At 32.8% G+C, this 16,844-nt stretch overlaps 2 protein-coding genes across 3 annotated transcripts; both read left to right on the top strand.

Moving 5' to 3' along the window:
- The first annotated feature begins 624 nt into the window (after positions 1-624).
- Diap2 (Death-associated inhibitor of apoptosis 2) lies at positions 625-3,765 on the top strand. Its single transcript, XM_018502705.1, has 8 exons — positions 625-1,200; positions 1,337-1,457; positions 1,576-1,761; positions 1,850-2,025; positions 2,194-2,452; positions 2,690-2,819; positions 2,912-3,081; positions 3,438-3,765. Exons 1-8 carry the CDS (start codon positions 700-702, stop codon positions 3,626-3,628), a joined length of 1,734 nt encoding a protein of 577 aa, XP_018358207.1. The 5' UTR covers positions 625-699; the 3' UTR covers positions 3,629-3,765.
- Positions 3,766-6,628: 2,863 nt separating this feature from the next.
- LOC108758009 (death-associated inhibitor of apoptosis 1) lies at positions 6,629-13,406 on the top strand. 2 transcript variants are annotated; one of them, XM_018502716.1, is made up of 2 exons: positions 6,629-7,292; positions 12,171-13,406. In XM_018502716.1, exon 2 carries the CDS (start codon positions 12,208-12,210, stop codon positions 13,165-13,167), a length of 960 nt encoding a protein of 319 aa, XP_018358218.1. In that variant the 5' UTR covers positions 6,629-7,292; positions 12,171-12,207; the 3' UTR covers positions 13,168-13,406. The 2 variants fall into 2 exon arrangements, with proteins under 2 accessions (XP_018358218.1, XP_018358217.1); XM_018502715.1 differs by lacking the exon at positions 6,629-7,292 and adding an exon at positions 11,186-11,320.
- The last annotated feature ends 3,438 nt before the right edge of the window (positions 13,407-16,844 follow it).

Genomic DNA, 16,844 nt, shown 5'->3' with positions numbered 1-16,844 from the left:
ATTCTACACTTTTTCCCTACACGTCCGTTTCCCGATCTAGTTATGCTGGGTTTTCTCTGCATCCGATGAGCGTCGTACGACTCACATCGGATGCAGTGTGAATCCAGCACTAGTGGATGTCAGCTGTCAGCTCACAGCACTTGACAGCAACGAACTCTTGGGTTTCTTTTTGAAATTATTAAGTGTTCACTCGATCAGTAATCGGTTTTCTCCAATTTTCTTTTACTAAGTACTGTCTATGCATTTTGCATGTTGTATCCCTAAATCGATAGTCGTAATTATTTGACTTGTCTTACGTGTTCGAGGTGCGTTTTAACAATTCAGCAAACTGTCATTAAAGACTTGTTAAAATTCAGCGATATCACTTACTAAATAAGTCTGCATTTTAATCAGTTGATAATTTAAAAAATTGGTAATTATGGAGAAAACGGGCGACCTCACCGATTTTAATAAAATTAGGCTCATTCGATGCGTTTTTGCATGAAACGAAAGAATCTGGCAGAAAAAAGTGTCGCTCTGCCTCCCGAACCGAAAAAATTTACCAAGTTGATTTGCTATGAGTTCTCTGGTAAATAAATCGTTGAAAATTGCATGAAAAGTATAATTCATACTGAAATAGGTCGATTGATATAGATTTCAGGGATTTATTTCCACTAGGGTTTTCTTCAATGCAAAAGACAATAATCTGACTCGACGAGAATGAACGTCGAGGAAAGCAGGCTCGGAACGTTTCGTGGTAAGTGGCCGGCCAACGCCGCTGTCGATCCGACGCGTCTCGCGAAAGCGGGATTCTATTACACCGGACATGACCTTGAGGTTCAATGTTTTTTTTGTGGCACGAGGATATCCGACTGGAATTATGGTGATCATGTTATGGTTCGTCATCGAACGAAAGCGCCTAAATGCCCTTTTGTCCTCGCACCGACCAACACTATCAACATTCCCTTCATACCTGGCATAGCTGAAAATGCTGCTGCAGGATCATCAATGCATCAACAGTCGTCTGCTGATGATCACTCACAGCAATCCAGCAGTGTCGAAAACAATCCAAGCCTACCGCAAAGGTCTATGGATCCCCTTAAGGAATATGGTACCCTTGTAGAAAGGATAGTGTCATTTCAAAAGTGGCCAAAAACAAGTATTATCCATCCACACAAGTTGGCCATGGCAGGATTTTATTATCTTCAAAATGAAGACATGGTAAGAAAATGATCCTGATATATAGAGATTGTTGTAAATCTATTGTAATTTTACTAGAAACTGTTTGTTAAAAATTAAGTTTTATATATTATCTAAAAATATTTTACGCTTGCATAACATTTTGTACAAATAACAGGTGGAATGCGCATTTTGCAGAGGTGTCATAATGAATTGGAAACCTGGTGACAATCCAGATAGTGTACACAGATTGAATTTTCCAAATTGTGATTTCTATATGAGACTGGAACCAGTAGAAGGTATATTACTATTTTAGTAACATTCTTGAGACTCATGAATATATTCAATCTTGCTTTAATATAAATATATAAAACTTGTGTACTATATTAATTACTAATCATAGTTTTATTTCGATAGAGCTATTTGGATTTGTTTGTGTCATGCCTGAAAGTCGAACGAATATGCCAGGAATACTAGTACACAAAACACCCCAAAGACCAGGATTCGCAATGTATGAAAAAAGATTGCAGACGTTTAAGGAATGGCCAAAAAATCTTAAGCAAACTCCAGAAATGTTAGCTGAGGCTGGATTCTATTATAGCGGTCAGAATTATATTTATCTTTTAAATTATTAGATCTTCCCCCCCTCCCCCTGTGAAATGTTTGTTCTAATCTTATATTTTTAATATAGGATACGAAGATCAAGTTAGATGTTTTCATTGCGATGGAGGATTACGAAATTGGCAACCAACGGATGATGTATGGATTGAACATGCACGATGGTTTTCAAATTGTTTCTTTGTAAATCTTGTGCGTGGACAAGACTTTGTCAAATATTGCGTTGATAATAGAAATTTCGATCTTTCGGTAATTGTTATATTCCACTTTTTTATGATTTTATGAATTAATTTAATTAGATAATACAAATTTTATGTTGTAAAAATAATGTCTATATTATGTAATATACATAAGATACATTTTATACATTTTATACGTAACATGTGATATTTTTTAAATTTTGTTATGTATATACAGACTATCACTGGCATACCAGAAGATAATGCCACAGAGTCTTCAGTTGAATCTGTTTCAACTTCACAAAATAGCGAACTAGATGATATGGCACTAGCATCTGCGATAAAGTTCGTAGAAAGTTTAAGTGTATCTGTTCCGCAACCTAGCGATGTCACTTTGATTATATTATCTCTTTCGACAGTTTTAAAACCCAATATATCGTTAAGGGATTATTACACAGAGATTGAAAAACTTTTAAAAACAGCTCCAGATATGGCAAGTAAAATGATAAAATTGTACATATGTGTGTATTACTTTGAAATTAGAGAAAACTTTGCAATATTTTTATCAATTCAAACTTTATATATAAAGAAAACAGTAAAAACATGTAAAAACATTAATGATGAAATTCTTTGTCAGCGATTTGAAAACGTAACTCAAATGTTCCTAATTATTCTTAATTAAGATTAATTAATTTAATATGACTTTCTTTTTTTCTCTCAATAGAGAAAAAGAGAGACTATTTTTAAAATTGGGATGGATGTACTTAAAGTAGAGAGAGCTCAGAAGAGTAGAATGGAAAGAATTGGCATACCGTATACTGATGCTGCACAACTGCTACAAGATCTTCTACAAGAGAATAATAGGCATGTAAAATACAGTATGCGTATGTTACATGTAATTAGAAATAATCGAATTGTTGAGGTATCATTGAGAATTATGTTTTTTTTTCCTTTAGCCTTGATAGCAGCACTTCTAACTCACCTACTCCAGAATTGAATGATTTGTTTAATCAAGTTACTATACAAATGACTAATAATACCGCAAATAAAAATGGCACACAAGAATCTGACGCATTTAAAAGAGATCTCGAGAAGAAAAACACGGATAATGAATCAGATGATTTTAGTAAGTAACAAATAAATATCATATATTATTATTTGATATTATCTCTATATTATTTGTGAAATCAGTTACATGCCACTCATCTACTATTGTTTTTATCGTTATCATACTATTGTGGTTTATGATTTTTTATTAATTTTATTAATTTAGTTCACATTTTATTAATACTTCCAGGAATAAGTGTTGATAAAATTAATTAAAAAATCTTAACTGATACAACTTCTTGATGCAATGTTCTTTTGTGTGAAAAATTTCTCCCTTGTAAAGTTATATCATGTGTTCTACATCCTATGCATACGTAATTTGATCTCTTTGAAAGAAATGTGCACACATGTACAGCTCGTATCGCTTTTTTGCAGTGGTTTTGCAAGAGGAAAACAGAAAATTGAAGGAGGCTCGTTTATGCAAAGTTTGTATGGATCACGAACTAGCCATAGTATTTTTACCTTGTGGACATTTAGCAACGTGTAGCAATTGCGCACCGGTTTTTGCGAGATGTCCATTATGCAGATTCAGGATTCATGGATATGTCCGTATTTTCTTGTCCTAAAGTAGAGTATACATATAAATCTTGCGCCAGATTATACGCGATTCGTGGTTCAAGATTCGCAGTTTGCTATTTGAGATTTGCCAATGGTTTTTTATGAAATCGAAGGAAGTGAATTAGTGAAATTATAAATTTGTTAGTTCAGGGGAGATTCGGGTTTAGAAGCTTGATTTTTAAGCTATTTTCACGAATTTTTTCTGAAAAATTATATTAAATTAATATTAAATTAATATTAATTTAAAAATTATATTAGCATTACAGCTAGATCGCATAACAGCATTATTCGGAAATACACCCGTTTATTAAAAAATTTAATATTTCAACCCCTATTTTCAGCCCTTAAAACGTCATGTCTGCCGAAATAAAAAAATACGTATCAAATATTTTTCGATTCTTTACAAAATCTGCATAGGTAGAAGTCAATCCCGGAGTGGCACTTGGATAGTGTTACTTGTCAGCTAATTTTGTAAAAGTGGGAAAGTGTAAAAAAAACTTAAAAAAATAACAATTGCAACTGATTACAGATTTAAGCTACAATCTATATTATTATCGAATTATAATAATTATTATTTGTACATTATCAGTACAATTTTTACAGATTTACAGATATAACGATAAATCATTATATCGTTAATTTCGTAAAATATTAATCTACTTCTTTTTTTCTTTCATTGTGATCTTATAATGAATTCATCAGGTGTTAAGTGTGCATATGCATCTTGTCACATTGCTAACCTACCTACAATAACATTAATTTTTATTTTTGTAATTTTCAATTATTTTCATCCCCATATCAACCAAAACCCACAATTGAAATTAACAATATCATCAATCATTAGTCACAAAACAACACTAATGGTCAATCAATCTCATCATATACATTACAACTAAAAACTTATATAAAACACAAGTAAAAACACAACATGTAATAATTCAGGAAAACATATATAAAAATTTTCAAATGTTCAAGCATAATCATTTATTTAAAAGCTGATGACTAGATCTTCAGGTCTGATTTCTACTCTTTCCAATTGGGCTTCAATTATCCTTCTTCTTGATGAAAAAACTGATTTGTATCTGTCACGCCCTACAGAGGTTGGAAGTAATTAATATTTTACGAAATTAATTAATCTCTAATATCACATTGAGATCATTGGCTTGGACATATAACTCTATATTATTCGTGTATTAATATATTTGTAGTATACAATCATAAACTCGATCATAAAGAAATAATCCAGTCAATAAAAAATCTTCACTTGAAGATATTTATTTATTGATGAAATAAGTTAGCGTAAAAGCTTTCTGATAAGGCTATTGGAATTCAAGTGGTTGTTTAGAGAATACATTTATTAGGACATGTACAAAATACAGACACAATCTCTCTTAGTGCTGATACGTCTCCACGACGTCGTATCATGATAAAATATATGTGTATGTGAACGTTGTTTCTCACAGATAATATATATAGCAGATAAAATAGTGAAAGCGATATATGTAGAAATCAGTGTTGTTGCGTTTACCGAGGATTGAGTACAAAAAATATAAAATAATCAAATCGACAGACGATTGTCAATTCGATGATTTTAGAGATAAACGAATGAACAGAAATAATACATATATATGTATGTATATAGCTGTCCATACTAGTTTCTAGTGTTAGCACGTAAGCTTAAGGCCAATATTACATTTATCCATTTTTGTACAACAAATTTTTCAAGCCTGTTGATTGGCTATCGAATAGACTGAGAACTTCTCTGTTCTGCAGTCAATTAACACGTTTGGAAAAATGTATACATTATAAAATATTTAATGTACAATTAAAAACGAACGAATGTAATATTGGCCTAAGAAAGCAAACTCGGCCAGGATCATTCCAAAGAAATAAAGAAAAATATCTTCATATTTGTACAGTTTCGTTTTATTGAAAGTATGACATAGAGATTAATATAAATGTGATATCCGTAATGTGTCTATGAAGCGAAAATGTGTAGTAATTAGCTGTGTATAAGCGAACAGTTATGTAAAATATCAAAGAAAGATTTTATGTTATATCAGATTTAATATATATCGTATATAGCATTGTAAAATAGAAATTTGTCGCGAATGTCATGTGTCATATACTTTGAATGTACATAAAATATAAAAGAATTTCACACATATCTCTCTTGAGTTTTTTTTTCTAAGTAATGCAATTGTCGTTGACCATAGAATTTTATCAAGTCGCATTCTTGGACTTGATTATATCGCGACAAACACGTATTCAGATAACCACACCGATTACAGTAGGAAGTTTCCATTTACATTTCTTTATTATCAAGCGATTCTTAGTATTAAATAAGAGTTAATTTCAGAGTTATTCCGCAAAAGCAAAATCAGATTAATTTGTAATAGATTTGTCTTTTTCTGGTTTTTTAATTTATTATTAGATTGTTATTATATGTTATTTTGTATATTTTATATATTATTTTAATTTGTCAAAATGTTTTTCTAAAAAAAAAATATGCTTATATTTTCCTCAATATTACGCGATTCCTGTCATTGCTATTAAATAACTTTTCTTAATGTTACATAAGATCCGAACGTTAATTTTCTTTCGAGAGAACAAAATCATATTTCTTTTCTCCAAAAAAAAATTTTATTATAATTAACACGTACTCGACATGAAATAATTTTTGGATTAGCCAAAAATTATAGAAATTAAAAATTAACCCTTACCTTGCTAACATAGGTCACTAGTGACCCAGCGATTCCTGTTCATGCAAATTTCTTTGAGTCTTTCGGTAATTATAAATCATATTACATTTTATTATTTTCCAAAATAAAGTGCCAATATTTATTCTAGAAAGTTGAAAGTATGTTGGTGAATTTTTAGAGATTTTTTAAATCATTCTGAATAGGTGAAAAAAAACACACGGATCCTAGTGTTTGTATGGAGGCACCAAATTGTAGTTGGTAGGGTAAGGGTTAATGATAAGTCCGTCCCTAATTTCTTAACTCCTCCCAGCTGCTGCCAGTTGCTTCCAACAGCCCCTACAAAAAGAGCAGATCGACCAATGCTGTGCAATACTGTGATCATCTGTCAGAGCTGGTCAGAGCTGCCCTTCGTGCCATTCACCCTCCCCACTACTACCCTCCTCTTGCTTTATCTCAGTCACACTCGGTAGAGAATCCCAGCCTGCAGCAAGTACGGTGCGTTTCGGTGCAGTGCAACTTTCGTCCAGACGATTCATTAAGGACAGCCCTTTTGCTGGAATTGGCAGAAACTTTAGAAACTCCACCGTCGTTTTTCTCCTTCCATAAAATTCCGCTTCGCCCGAATGCGAAAATCAGTAGCCTGGTCTCTTATCCTGGAATATTTTCCGTACGCCAGTCACACTCGAGTGAGCCTTAGCTCTCCGGTACGTCACGATGAAATCAAGTTGAGCCGCGGGTTTCATTATTCCGAACAGCTGAGTGAAGACCGTGAACAATACTGGATTTTGGTGGACAACGGATAGCCCGGCGATACCTCTGAAACACCAGTGACACACCGGCACCTTCGGAAAAACATCGCAAAGAAGAATCGTCGCGAGAACCGGCTTCTGTTTTCATTGAAGGATCATCGCAGCGACGGGAGTGTCAAGTAGACGAATAGCAACACACGCCTTATCAGCTGTTATCAGCGGTACGTTAATCATGCCTTGATTCACTTGAATCATTTGAATGGGGAAACGGTGTGGCATGGCAGAAAAGTACTCATAGTAGGATAGATAAGAATGCTTCTTTCCTTCCTTCCTGCTTCCAATCATCCGTTTCTTTTTTATCATTCACGTGTCAACGTCGATCAACTTCATCAATTTCCAAGAAAGATCGATTTCTCTCAATGACTCCCAATCGCCGGCTTCTCTCTCTCTCTCTCTCTCTCTCTCTCTCTCTCTCTCTCATTGTCATTCATTCTGCCTTTGTATCCGGGTACCGGGAAATTTTTCTCTCTCTCTCTTTTCTCTTTATTTCTTTCTCTTCCGGTTGCGTCACGGGTGGCGTGGCCGGCGGCGCCTATTTGTCGTCGCTCTTTCTCTTTCGTACAAAGGTACAGCTTGGCACGCGAAACATTCCCTTTGCTCCACGCCGTTCGCTCCATGCGGTCTACATTCATCCCTTTCTCTTTACTTCGCTTAGTCTTTCTCTTGTCCTTATTCATCTCTCTCTTTTTCGGCTGGATTTTCATCTTATAAGATCATTAAAACTGGATCATTCTTTGATCGTTTTACCTTGTAATTCGTATTGATTCTTTATACTGTGAGTCAACAAAGAAAAGTGGTCGGCAGATGTAAGGCTTCGGACAGAGATTGAAGGGTGTCATCATTTCAAAGTCACAGCTGGGTTCCGGAAGTATCGATCCGAAAGGCTTCAGAAGGGAAGTCTTGACTCAGCGGAAGATTGTAAATCGCTTTCGAAAAATATCGAGTTCTGTACAGAATTATAGGTTGCAGTAAAATTTTTTAATTCAAAGTTTGGCTCGTAGCTCTTCTTTTATTTATATTGATTCATTGTACTAAATCTATCAAACTATAGGGTACTTTACTCGAATGTAGTCTTAATTAATTAGCCTGTTTAAGGAAAAAAAAATTGTACAGGAACGAAAGTATGTAATTCATAGCTTTCTGGGCGCTGAATACGATCATGCTTACCAAATTGCTTTATCGATCTTGTTGTAATTTTGAGAAATTTGTGTGTAGTTAAAATTACAAAATAAATCTATCTTAATATCTATCTTTTATATTGTAAAGTATAAGTATATATACATGACTATGCATTTGAAGAAATTTTATTATAATAGTCACAAAATTAATTCTACGGCTACAATCATATTTTTAGATTTAATCCAAATTGCAGACGGAGGATTAAGCATCTTCATTTTTTAAATCGCGTTAATAAATTACATATGTCAAGTAATTGTGTTAAAATTAAGTATGTTGTCAAGTTTGTAATTATGTTCGTAATTATCAGATTAGTCTCAGCGACTTGAAAGCTCCTTAAGTTTGAATAATACATTCAAAAAACATTTAACGAATTCTTAATGACTTATCCAACAAGCTGGTGTCAATTGTCATTCTGACATCAAAATGACGAAAAATAACGTCAGCATATTTTCTGAGTACATAGGTAACTTTGACGGAATATTACGCAATATAGACCTAATATTAACATCATCATAGGTATCTTTTTAACTATAATCGACAATAAATTTGTTTTAAGGAAATAAATAATAAAAATAAAAAATATATGTTTCATTGCAATTAAAATTAAATATTAACAAATATTTAATTTTAATTGCAATGAAACATATATTTTTTATTTTTATTATTTATTATTTATTTATTTTAATCCTTGTCTCGCGGCTCAGGATGGCTTCCAGTTTACATTTCTTACAATCCATACAAACATAACACATACATTATATATTATTATTTTATTATACATTATATATCTAATCCATTCCATTATATTAAATAAATTTTAATAAAACTTCAAACAAATATAAAACAAACTAACTATCTATTTTGTGAATTCACTAGCCTGTCTTACATTCTGGTCTAGCCCATTATCGCAAATTAACATAGTTTATATATACCTGCCAAGCCTAATGGGTTGATACTCCTGCACCGACTGATTAGCTCTGTGTCAAAAATATTTCTATTGTATTAACCGCGTTGACTGAACTCTCCTTATCGTTAACTGTGACATGTAGTTATCGTCTTAAACGTCCAGTTACTTCCTCGTCTTGCCTATCTTCTTCATTGTTTCCAGACCTCTGCCTTCTTCGCCTATAAACTTTTCCGTCCGCAATTCATTTTTTGTCTCTTCACATTCTTTTAATATGTGGAATATGCTTTCTTCCTCTACCAAGTATATTCTGGAACTCCTGTCTTCGACCTCTCTCCAATACTGGCTCCCCTTTGTCTCACTTTCACATCTATATCTGTCTATCAGACTTTTGTCTTTCCGCTTCCTTTTTCCTTCCAGATATTTTGGTAATTTCTCTGTCATTATGCTTTTATAGTTGCAATTGTGTCTAGACTCACTTACCTTCACTCTCCTTTCTTTCTTCTCTTTATTCTCTATCTTCTTCACTAGGTCCTCAGGTATACTCCTTATCTCCGTCCTTTTTTCCTAACCTTACCTGTTCCTTGCTCATCCCTGCTCTCTTTAACATTTCCCTCCTTTTCTTCTCTCAGTTGTCCTCTTCCTTTAATGTCCGTTCCTTTTCTAAATCCTTTATGCATTCCTGTATCAGCTTCTTCTTTGTATTTCTTATTTTTTCTTTGTATTTGATTGCTCTTCTAATCGCTTCCGTTTTTATTTCTCTTATTTTCGTTTCTTCCGCTAGTATGTAGTCCGGTGTCCTCCAATCCAATCCTAAAATCCACTTCATGTATTTGCTTTTTATTCCGTCCAGTCTCCTATCCTCTAGCCAGCCCCACACCTCTGCTCCGTATAGCGCAATACTTTCTCCACCAGTGAATCAAACATCTTCATTTTTTTTTCTCCTGAAATCATCTTTAAATAATCTCTCTTCAATGCTCCATGTCCTTTTCATTGCTACTATTATTTTCTTCATACTTTCTTTAATGTGCTTTTCTGCTCCCCCATTTTTCTGCAGAGTATATCCCAAATATTTTATTTCTTTGACGTAAAAGAATTATTTATTGAACAATATTATCACGAAGATATAGAGGAAATTGCAATAATAATAATAAAATCTTATCGCGATACTGTATATAATCTTTATTGTTTTTCGATAAGCGTCGACAAAGGTCATTTAGGTATTGTATCAGGCCGATTAGTTTGTCGAACACAACGGCACTCTAGCGACAACAATGTAATCAAAAAATCATCCAAGAGGATAAATGATGTTAGCTCAACTACGTTTCTCATTTTTCGATAATCTATCGAGGAAATGTCTTTACAACATAACGATAATCTCTGAATTTTACAGAAAATTTACATTCCCAGATTAACCTTTAACTTTAGAAATTATTAAAAGCGCTACCATGAATAAGATTCTTGCTAGGAATTGATTTTTTCATTACTAAAAAATAGAATAATTTCTTTTACAGTAAACGCTTTCATTAGTAAAAATTTCATTTCAATTGCACCTTTAATACCATTATTTGTAAGGAATTAATTGCAAAGAATTAATATTTATTTAAATTCCTCAGATTTGGATTAATTATTCTCTCAATTATTATGCATTATTAAATTCTCTTAAATGTATAAAGCTTTCTCAATGAAATATAAATATACGCAGGTGACTGATATTACGTTAAAAACGACGCACGTAAATGAATCCATGTCTAAAGATTTTACGTAACATTACATAATTCGTCGTAGAAATCAGCGCTATTAATAGAATGTTACAAATATAGTTTTGCTTGTATTGTATATCGACTAAAGAATGCACTGATAATCCTTCCTTGTATTTCTGTGATTATTAAGAATTTCTACGTTCAGAAAACAAGGAGCGTAAATACCTATCTTATCGTGTAATAATTATTTGACGTGGCAGTAACAAGATAGACGCCGACGAGTGAGAATACCTCGCTGTAATATATACGTTCCAACGCGACGACGTTCCAACGGCTTTCGTATGAAAACTATTGAGTGAAATATATATATATAAATGCTAAAGAACGATAGCTTTGCGCATGTGTAAGTTTATATTATTTATTTCGCTGCTCGTGCTATTTGAAAAGTATTATAAAATCGGTCGAAGAAGTTATTTTACGTAATAAGCAAATTGAATTTATTTTAGTTTAATAACCTTAATTGAGATATTAAATTTATTAAAATTCAGAATATATATATATATATATATATATTTTGAATAAATTTGATCAGCACATTTTTATATTATCTCTGCTGCTATATTTCGAATAGAAAAAAATTCAACCTTGAGTGTTGTGTACGTGCATGTGTGTTGGAGTTGTGGAATGCGCTTTTTTGTAGATTATGTATAAAAAGGAAAACGAGAGCGTGATATCGAGTGTTCGGTAAGAGATGGGAATCTTTATTTTATACCTGTGAAGTATAATATCTGTGAAATACAATAGGTAGACGAAAATAGGCACGTTAACTTTTCTCTTCTTTTTTAAAAAAAAGGAAGAATATCCCTAATAGCACAGATCTCAAGGGACGTTCAGAGGATCCCCATGTTCTAAGGCCGGAATCAGTCTACGCATTGAAGATTGAGATTAAAGATTAAAGACTGAAATTTCATCAATGAGGACAAAGAAATTTTGGCTCCTTTTGTTCTGATTGGTCAAACTTCAATCTTTCAATCTGATTCCTAAGAACGTTCGCCAGAACGTCCCTCGTAATCCCTATTAGGGATTATCGTAGAATTTGAAGAAAGAATTTGAAGAATCACAAAGGATCTACAATTTATCTGCAATTTTGCATGCGCACGCTTAAAATAAATATTCTCGCATACTTTTATCGAAAGCAGGAAATAGAAAGAATGTAGGAATTTGTCATAAGTCATGTTTGTCTCTTTTCGCAGATTCTTACACGAACGGACGTTTTTCATTAAAAAAAAAATGAAGATACCAGATACAATTATCAACGACCATGTATTTAAGTCAGTTTTTGACATAAAGGAATTTAAAAAACTTAAAAATGATGATATAGATTACTCGGATTATCGCTTTGAAATCGTAAGATTGAATTCTTTCGCCACGTGGTCTGTGTCATTTATGGATCCCAAAAAGCTCGCGGCCGCCGGTTTCTTTTACACTAAAAACAAAGATGCAGTAAAGTGTTTCGAGTGTCAAATTACTTTGTCAAGCTGGATGGATGGCGATGATCCCAAGATCGAGCACCAACGTTGGTCTGGAAGATGTAGATTTATCCGGAATATTCCTTGTGGAAATGTACCAATCGGCGCCGATCCTGCCAAAATACCTAAACGAGTAGATGTTTGCGGGCTTTATGGCCTCAAGTACATGCACTTTTCTGCTCCGGACAATGATCTGCAGGTTGAAAGTGCCACGAATTCTAACTCCGTATCTTCTGATCTGAATGAAGATATTGACATTGCGGTTTTCTGGGACGCCGAAACGAACAGTTACCTCACGGCCAAGCTCAGCGACGTATTAGGTTCGAAACAGCCTACATACGCTTCCTATGAGCGTAGATTACGCTCTTTCGCAACATGTACTAACGATACGATATGTGAGAAAAAAGAAAAATTGGCTAAAGCTGGTTTCTTTTATCTTAGCGGCCTTTTTGAATCTTTTAATCAAACGATGTGTTTCTACTGTGGAAAATCTTTGAGAGCTTGGGAACGGACGGATGATCCTGTGGAAGAGCATATTAAGTGGTTCCCCGAATGCGAATTTATCAAGAAGATATTAGCAAAGAACTTAAAGGAGAAGAATGAATTATGCACGAAACGGACAGATCACGAGGGTGAGACTCCTACAAATACTGCGACTACTGTTAATTTTATTCAATCTTTAGATATGAACTGTCCTCTTTCACGTCTGGCAAGCGTCTAACGATAAGGCTGCATTACAATAAAGAAGCATGAAACATATTTACATGTAAAATATTGTGCTCATGTTATAGACAATACGTATGAAAGTCATTTAGTTATAACAGAATTATATATCCATTTTTTTCATAATAAAGATACATTTAGACATGTTAATCATCTGATATGCTTAAGAACAATTTACTTCAATCTAGTTGAATAAACAATGCTTAACGAGACGACTCATTAGCGGATATCAGTATTACACACATATTGTAACATAAAATTATAAAATTCAAAATTATGTATGTATTTCAGATAGGTAATATTTTCATGTAATAAATGTTTATATATGTTTATTTAAGTGTTAATTTTATCATGATAAATTTTATTAACTTAATATTAGTATAACATCAGTATTATGGTAAGTAACGTCAATATTACAGTGTGAATGATTCTTACATTTATTTAATGCAAATACGTAATATCTCGTAATGTATCATATATTACAAATTGATAATTGCACTGCATTATTAAAAAAAAAACGATGATACAGGTTATAATCAAAATATAAATTCTATAAGAAAAGAACCAAACGTTTTTATATTACTTCAACTTTTCATTCAATATCATTTTTTGCTTGCTGTACGAGTATGTTGACGGATTAAGTATCGGTAAATTAGTTATTGATTATTATTGATTATTAGATTAGGATTAAGTATTATTTTTTTATTTATGATTGCATAGCTGATTCATAATATTGTGTGTATTATTTATTTAAAACGCAACTTATTTATTTTTCTTCTCAAGATAGATTAAAATAAATATAAGTTAAAGACCAAGATAAAGATAAGAGTTCCAAGAAATACAAATAAAAAGCGGATATAAGTTTACAATAAGAATATGAAGATAAGTATTTTAATCTATAACATTACTAAGTACTTCAGTTAATTCGCGATATACACAAACGTTTGTACAAATTATATTATAGATATATATGTAAGCATCGCACGTTAAAAAAAATGACATCACGTGCCTGTCATCGTGTATAAATAAAATTAATGTGTGTGTGTGTGAGTAGTTATCATTGTACGTTTTACAATGAATACAAGTGCATTGAACTGTTTCAATTGTCAATTATTAAATCGTACAAACATTTATTTGATAAATATATCGGAGAGCTTTCAGTACATTCCAAGGGATTTTTTTCGGACAAAGGATCGAACTGTCATTCATCGATTTAAACGGGTTTTGTACATGTAAAGCTAAAAAAAATTTTTTTACCTGCTTATCTCAACATTTACAGGTTATCAAAACATTTTCAATGAATATTTTCGAAATTATGAGGAGTAAAAAAATATTTTATACAAAGTTTTGAGTTACTTAATTTTCTTAATAACGATTTACATTTTTTAAAAAATGTTAAATATTTTAATTTACTCTCATTCCCAAAGGTTGTTATTTCGATCCTTAAATCTTAAAATAAGCAAGTAAAAAGATGTGGTCTAATATTTTTTGTCCTGTACAGTGATGCACAACCTGCAGGCCGCATGCGGCCCACCTGTAGATATTCTATGACCCGCCCGCGCCGGTCCATATAGTTGAAAATATAAAATCAATTTATTTCGTACAAACGTAATAAATATTATGCGGCTCGCAAGATTTTATATCTACTTCCGAAAATAGCCTTCTGAAAATGATTCTTTAAAAAAGCTTGCGCATCGCTACTCTATAATATATCGAAAATCCATTAAAATCGATGAGAGATGATGAGGTTTTCTCTAGAGAACTGATGGAAAATTTATAAGATAGATATTGCAAAATGCTTAACTACGCCTTAGTACATATCTGCGTCTTAGTACGTATCTAAATGAGATAATTAGTGCGAGTGTAAATGGGATAATTCATTCCTACTAGTGTATGATGTCATCATTTGTCAATGCGATGTGATGCAATGATACATTACATTAACTTTTGCGTTTTAACTTTAGAATTTTACAAACAGATACAGAAACGCTTATTACGCAGAAGAATGACGTAAAGAATTGCACAATTTCCTGTAATAATCCGAAATAAAACATTTCGTTCCCCATGAGTTGCTTTAACGTCAATGTAATTTGCGTGCATGTAATACGTACGAAAATCGACTATAAAACTGTGTGTGATTTTATTCTACATTTTTATTTTATGTTAATTTCGTGTTGAATATAATTTAATTCGTTATATATATTCTACATGAGCGAGAGCGTGACGTAGCAGACAACGTACGAGCTAGACTGTTATGCCAGAGATTTCGGATTCGATCCCAGGTAGAATCGAAAAATTATCGATTTTCGTATGCTTAGCCACAAGCATAGATTGCTGATGTTCTTTCCTCCACTACTATATTGTATCATCCCGCGCCATGACCACTGACAAGAGAGCAGACAACAATTTTATTTAGTACAAAATTGATAACAATAACTCTCGAGAATGTCAAATAAAAAACAAATAAAGGGCTAACGAGAGTTTTTAATCGCGGTAATTCGTGCGATAAAAAAAAATTTATTTCATATTACGATAAGTCAGACGTTTCGGCTTCACTTCGAGCCACCTACAGTATATCTAAACCATACACAATAGAATAACTTCTCTGAGCTAAACGAGAGAGTGACCAGATTAGAATTTTATCTAGGCCCGGTTTCACAACTGACGGTTAACTCTTAATCGAGGTTCAACTTATTCATTATCTCTTTTCAATTCTAGAATTGGAAAAAGATGAGAGATAAATTGAACCTCGCGGTTAAGAGTTAACCGTGAGTTGTAAAACTGGGCCTTAATGTTGTCTCCTTCGGTTATCATGGACCATAGAATTATATATAATATATGTAACCATAACTTTGGAACAATGTTAAAATACTTAGATAGTGAACCAGTAATAAACGTTTAATCTCTGAAATGGTTCACATTAAGAGACAAAGAAAAACAGGGCTTAAACAGGCATAATGATTACGGAAGCTTTACCGGAGTCCTATCTTCCAATCATACAATCCCTTTCCCCTTCCTATTTTTCCCCTTCCTATTTTACTTTTTCTACACAGTTTTCTTAATTAGTTTCCTAGTGTTTGTCACTTTTCATTACTTGGTCCTCATCGCAAGGTTGCTTCAATTTAGATATATTACAGTTTTAATCACTGACTCAACTATTTTTTCTGACACTACAATTTTATTAAATTTGACTGCACATTGCATCTTTAAGGTATATTATAATATCCTATATATTGCCGAAAAATTACAATTTTTTTCTCTGCAGTTATATCATTTCTTTTGATAATCAAACTTTGACGATAACACTGAAATCAAGTCAGTTTTAAAGAAAAATCGAATATTATTGAGTTATAAATGCATAAATACGTCTACTAAACTAATAAATCATAAAATTAGTACAATATTATCAGTTTTTAACTCTTAATCACTTCAATACCCTAACAGCACAAACCTCCATGGGACGTCCTAAGGACGTCCAAAGGATGTCCGTATGTCCTTTGGACGTCCTCAGGACGTCCTATGGAGGTTTTTGTGCTGTTAGGGATTCACAAGGACTCGAACTCCCGTAAGAATGTCAGTCTTTAATAGTATCTCGTCAGCGCCACGAACAATAGGATTGAGGAGGAGGATGTATATTCTAGATCGTAATAAATTATTTGTTTCTTTATATCGGTA

Source organism: Trachymyrmex cornetzi, unplaced genomic scaffold (genome assembly GCF_001594075.2).
Source record: "Trachymyrmex cornetzi isolate Tcor2-1 unplaced genomic scaffold, Tcor1.1 scaffold15, whole genome shotgun sequence".
Lineage (NCBI taxonomy): Eukaryota > Metazoa > Arthropoda > Insecta > Hymenoptera > Formicidae > Trachymyrmex > Trachymyrmex cornetzi.
This window is presented reverse-complemented; position numbering and strand designations above follow the sequence as displayed.

Coding starts and splice junctions, on each gene's coding strand:
- Diap2 (XM_018502705.1), top strand. CDS start 700: ATGAACGTCGAGGAAAGCAGGCTCGGAACGTTTCGTGGTAAGTGGCCG. Junction 1,458..1,575: donor GAGACTGGAACCAGTAGAAG/GTATATTACTAT, acceptor TTATTTCGATAG/AGCTATTTGGATTTGTTTGT. Junction 3,082..3,437: donor TAATGAATCAGATGATTTTA/GTAAGTAACAAA, acceptor GCTTTTTTGCAG/TGGTTTTGCAAGAGGAAAAC.
- LOC108758009 (XM_018502715.1), top strand. CDS start 11,292: ATGCTAAAGAACGATAGCTTTGCGCATGT. Junction 11,321..12,170: donor AACGATAGCTTTGCGCATGT/GTAAGTTTATAT, acceptor CTCTTTTCGCAG/ATTCTTACACGAACGGACGT.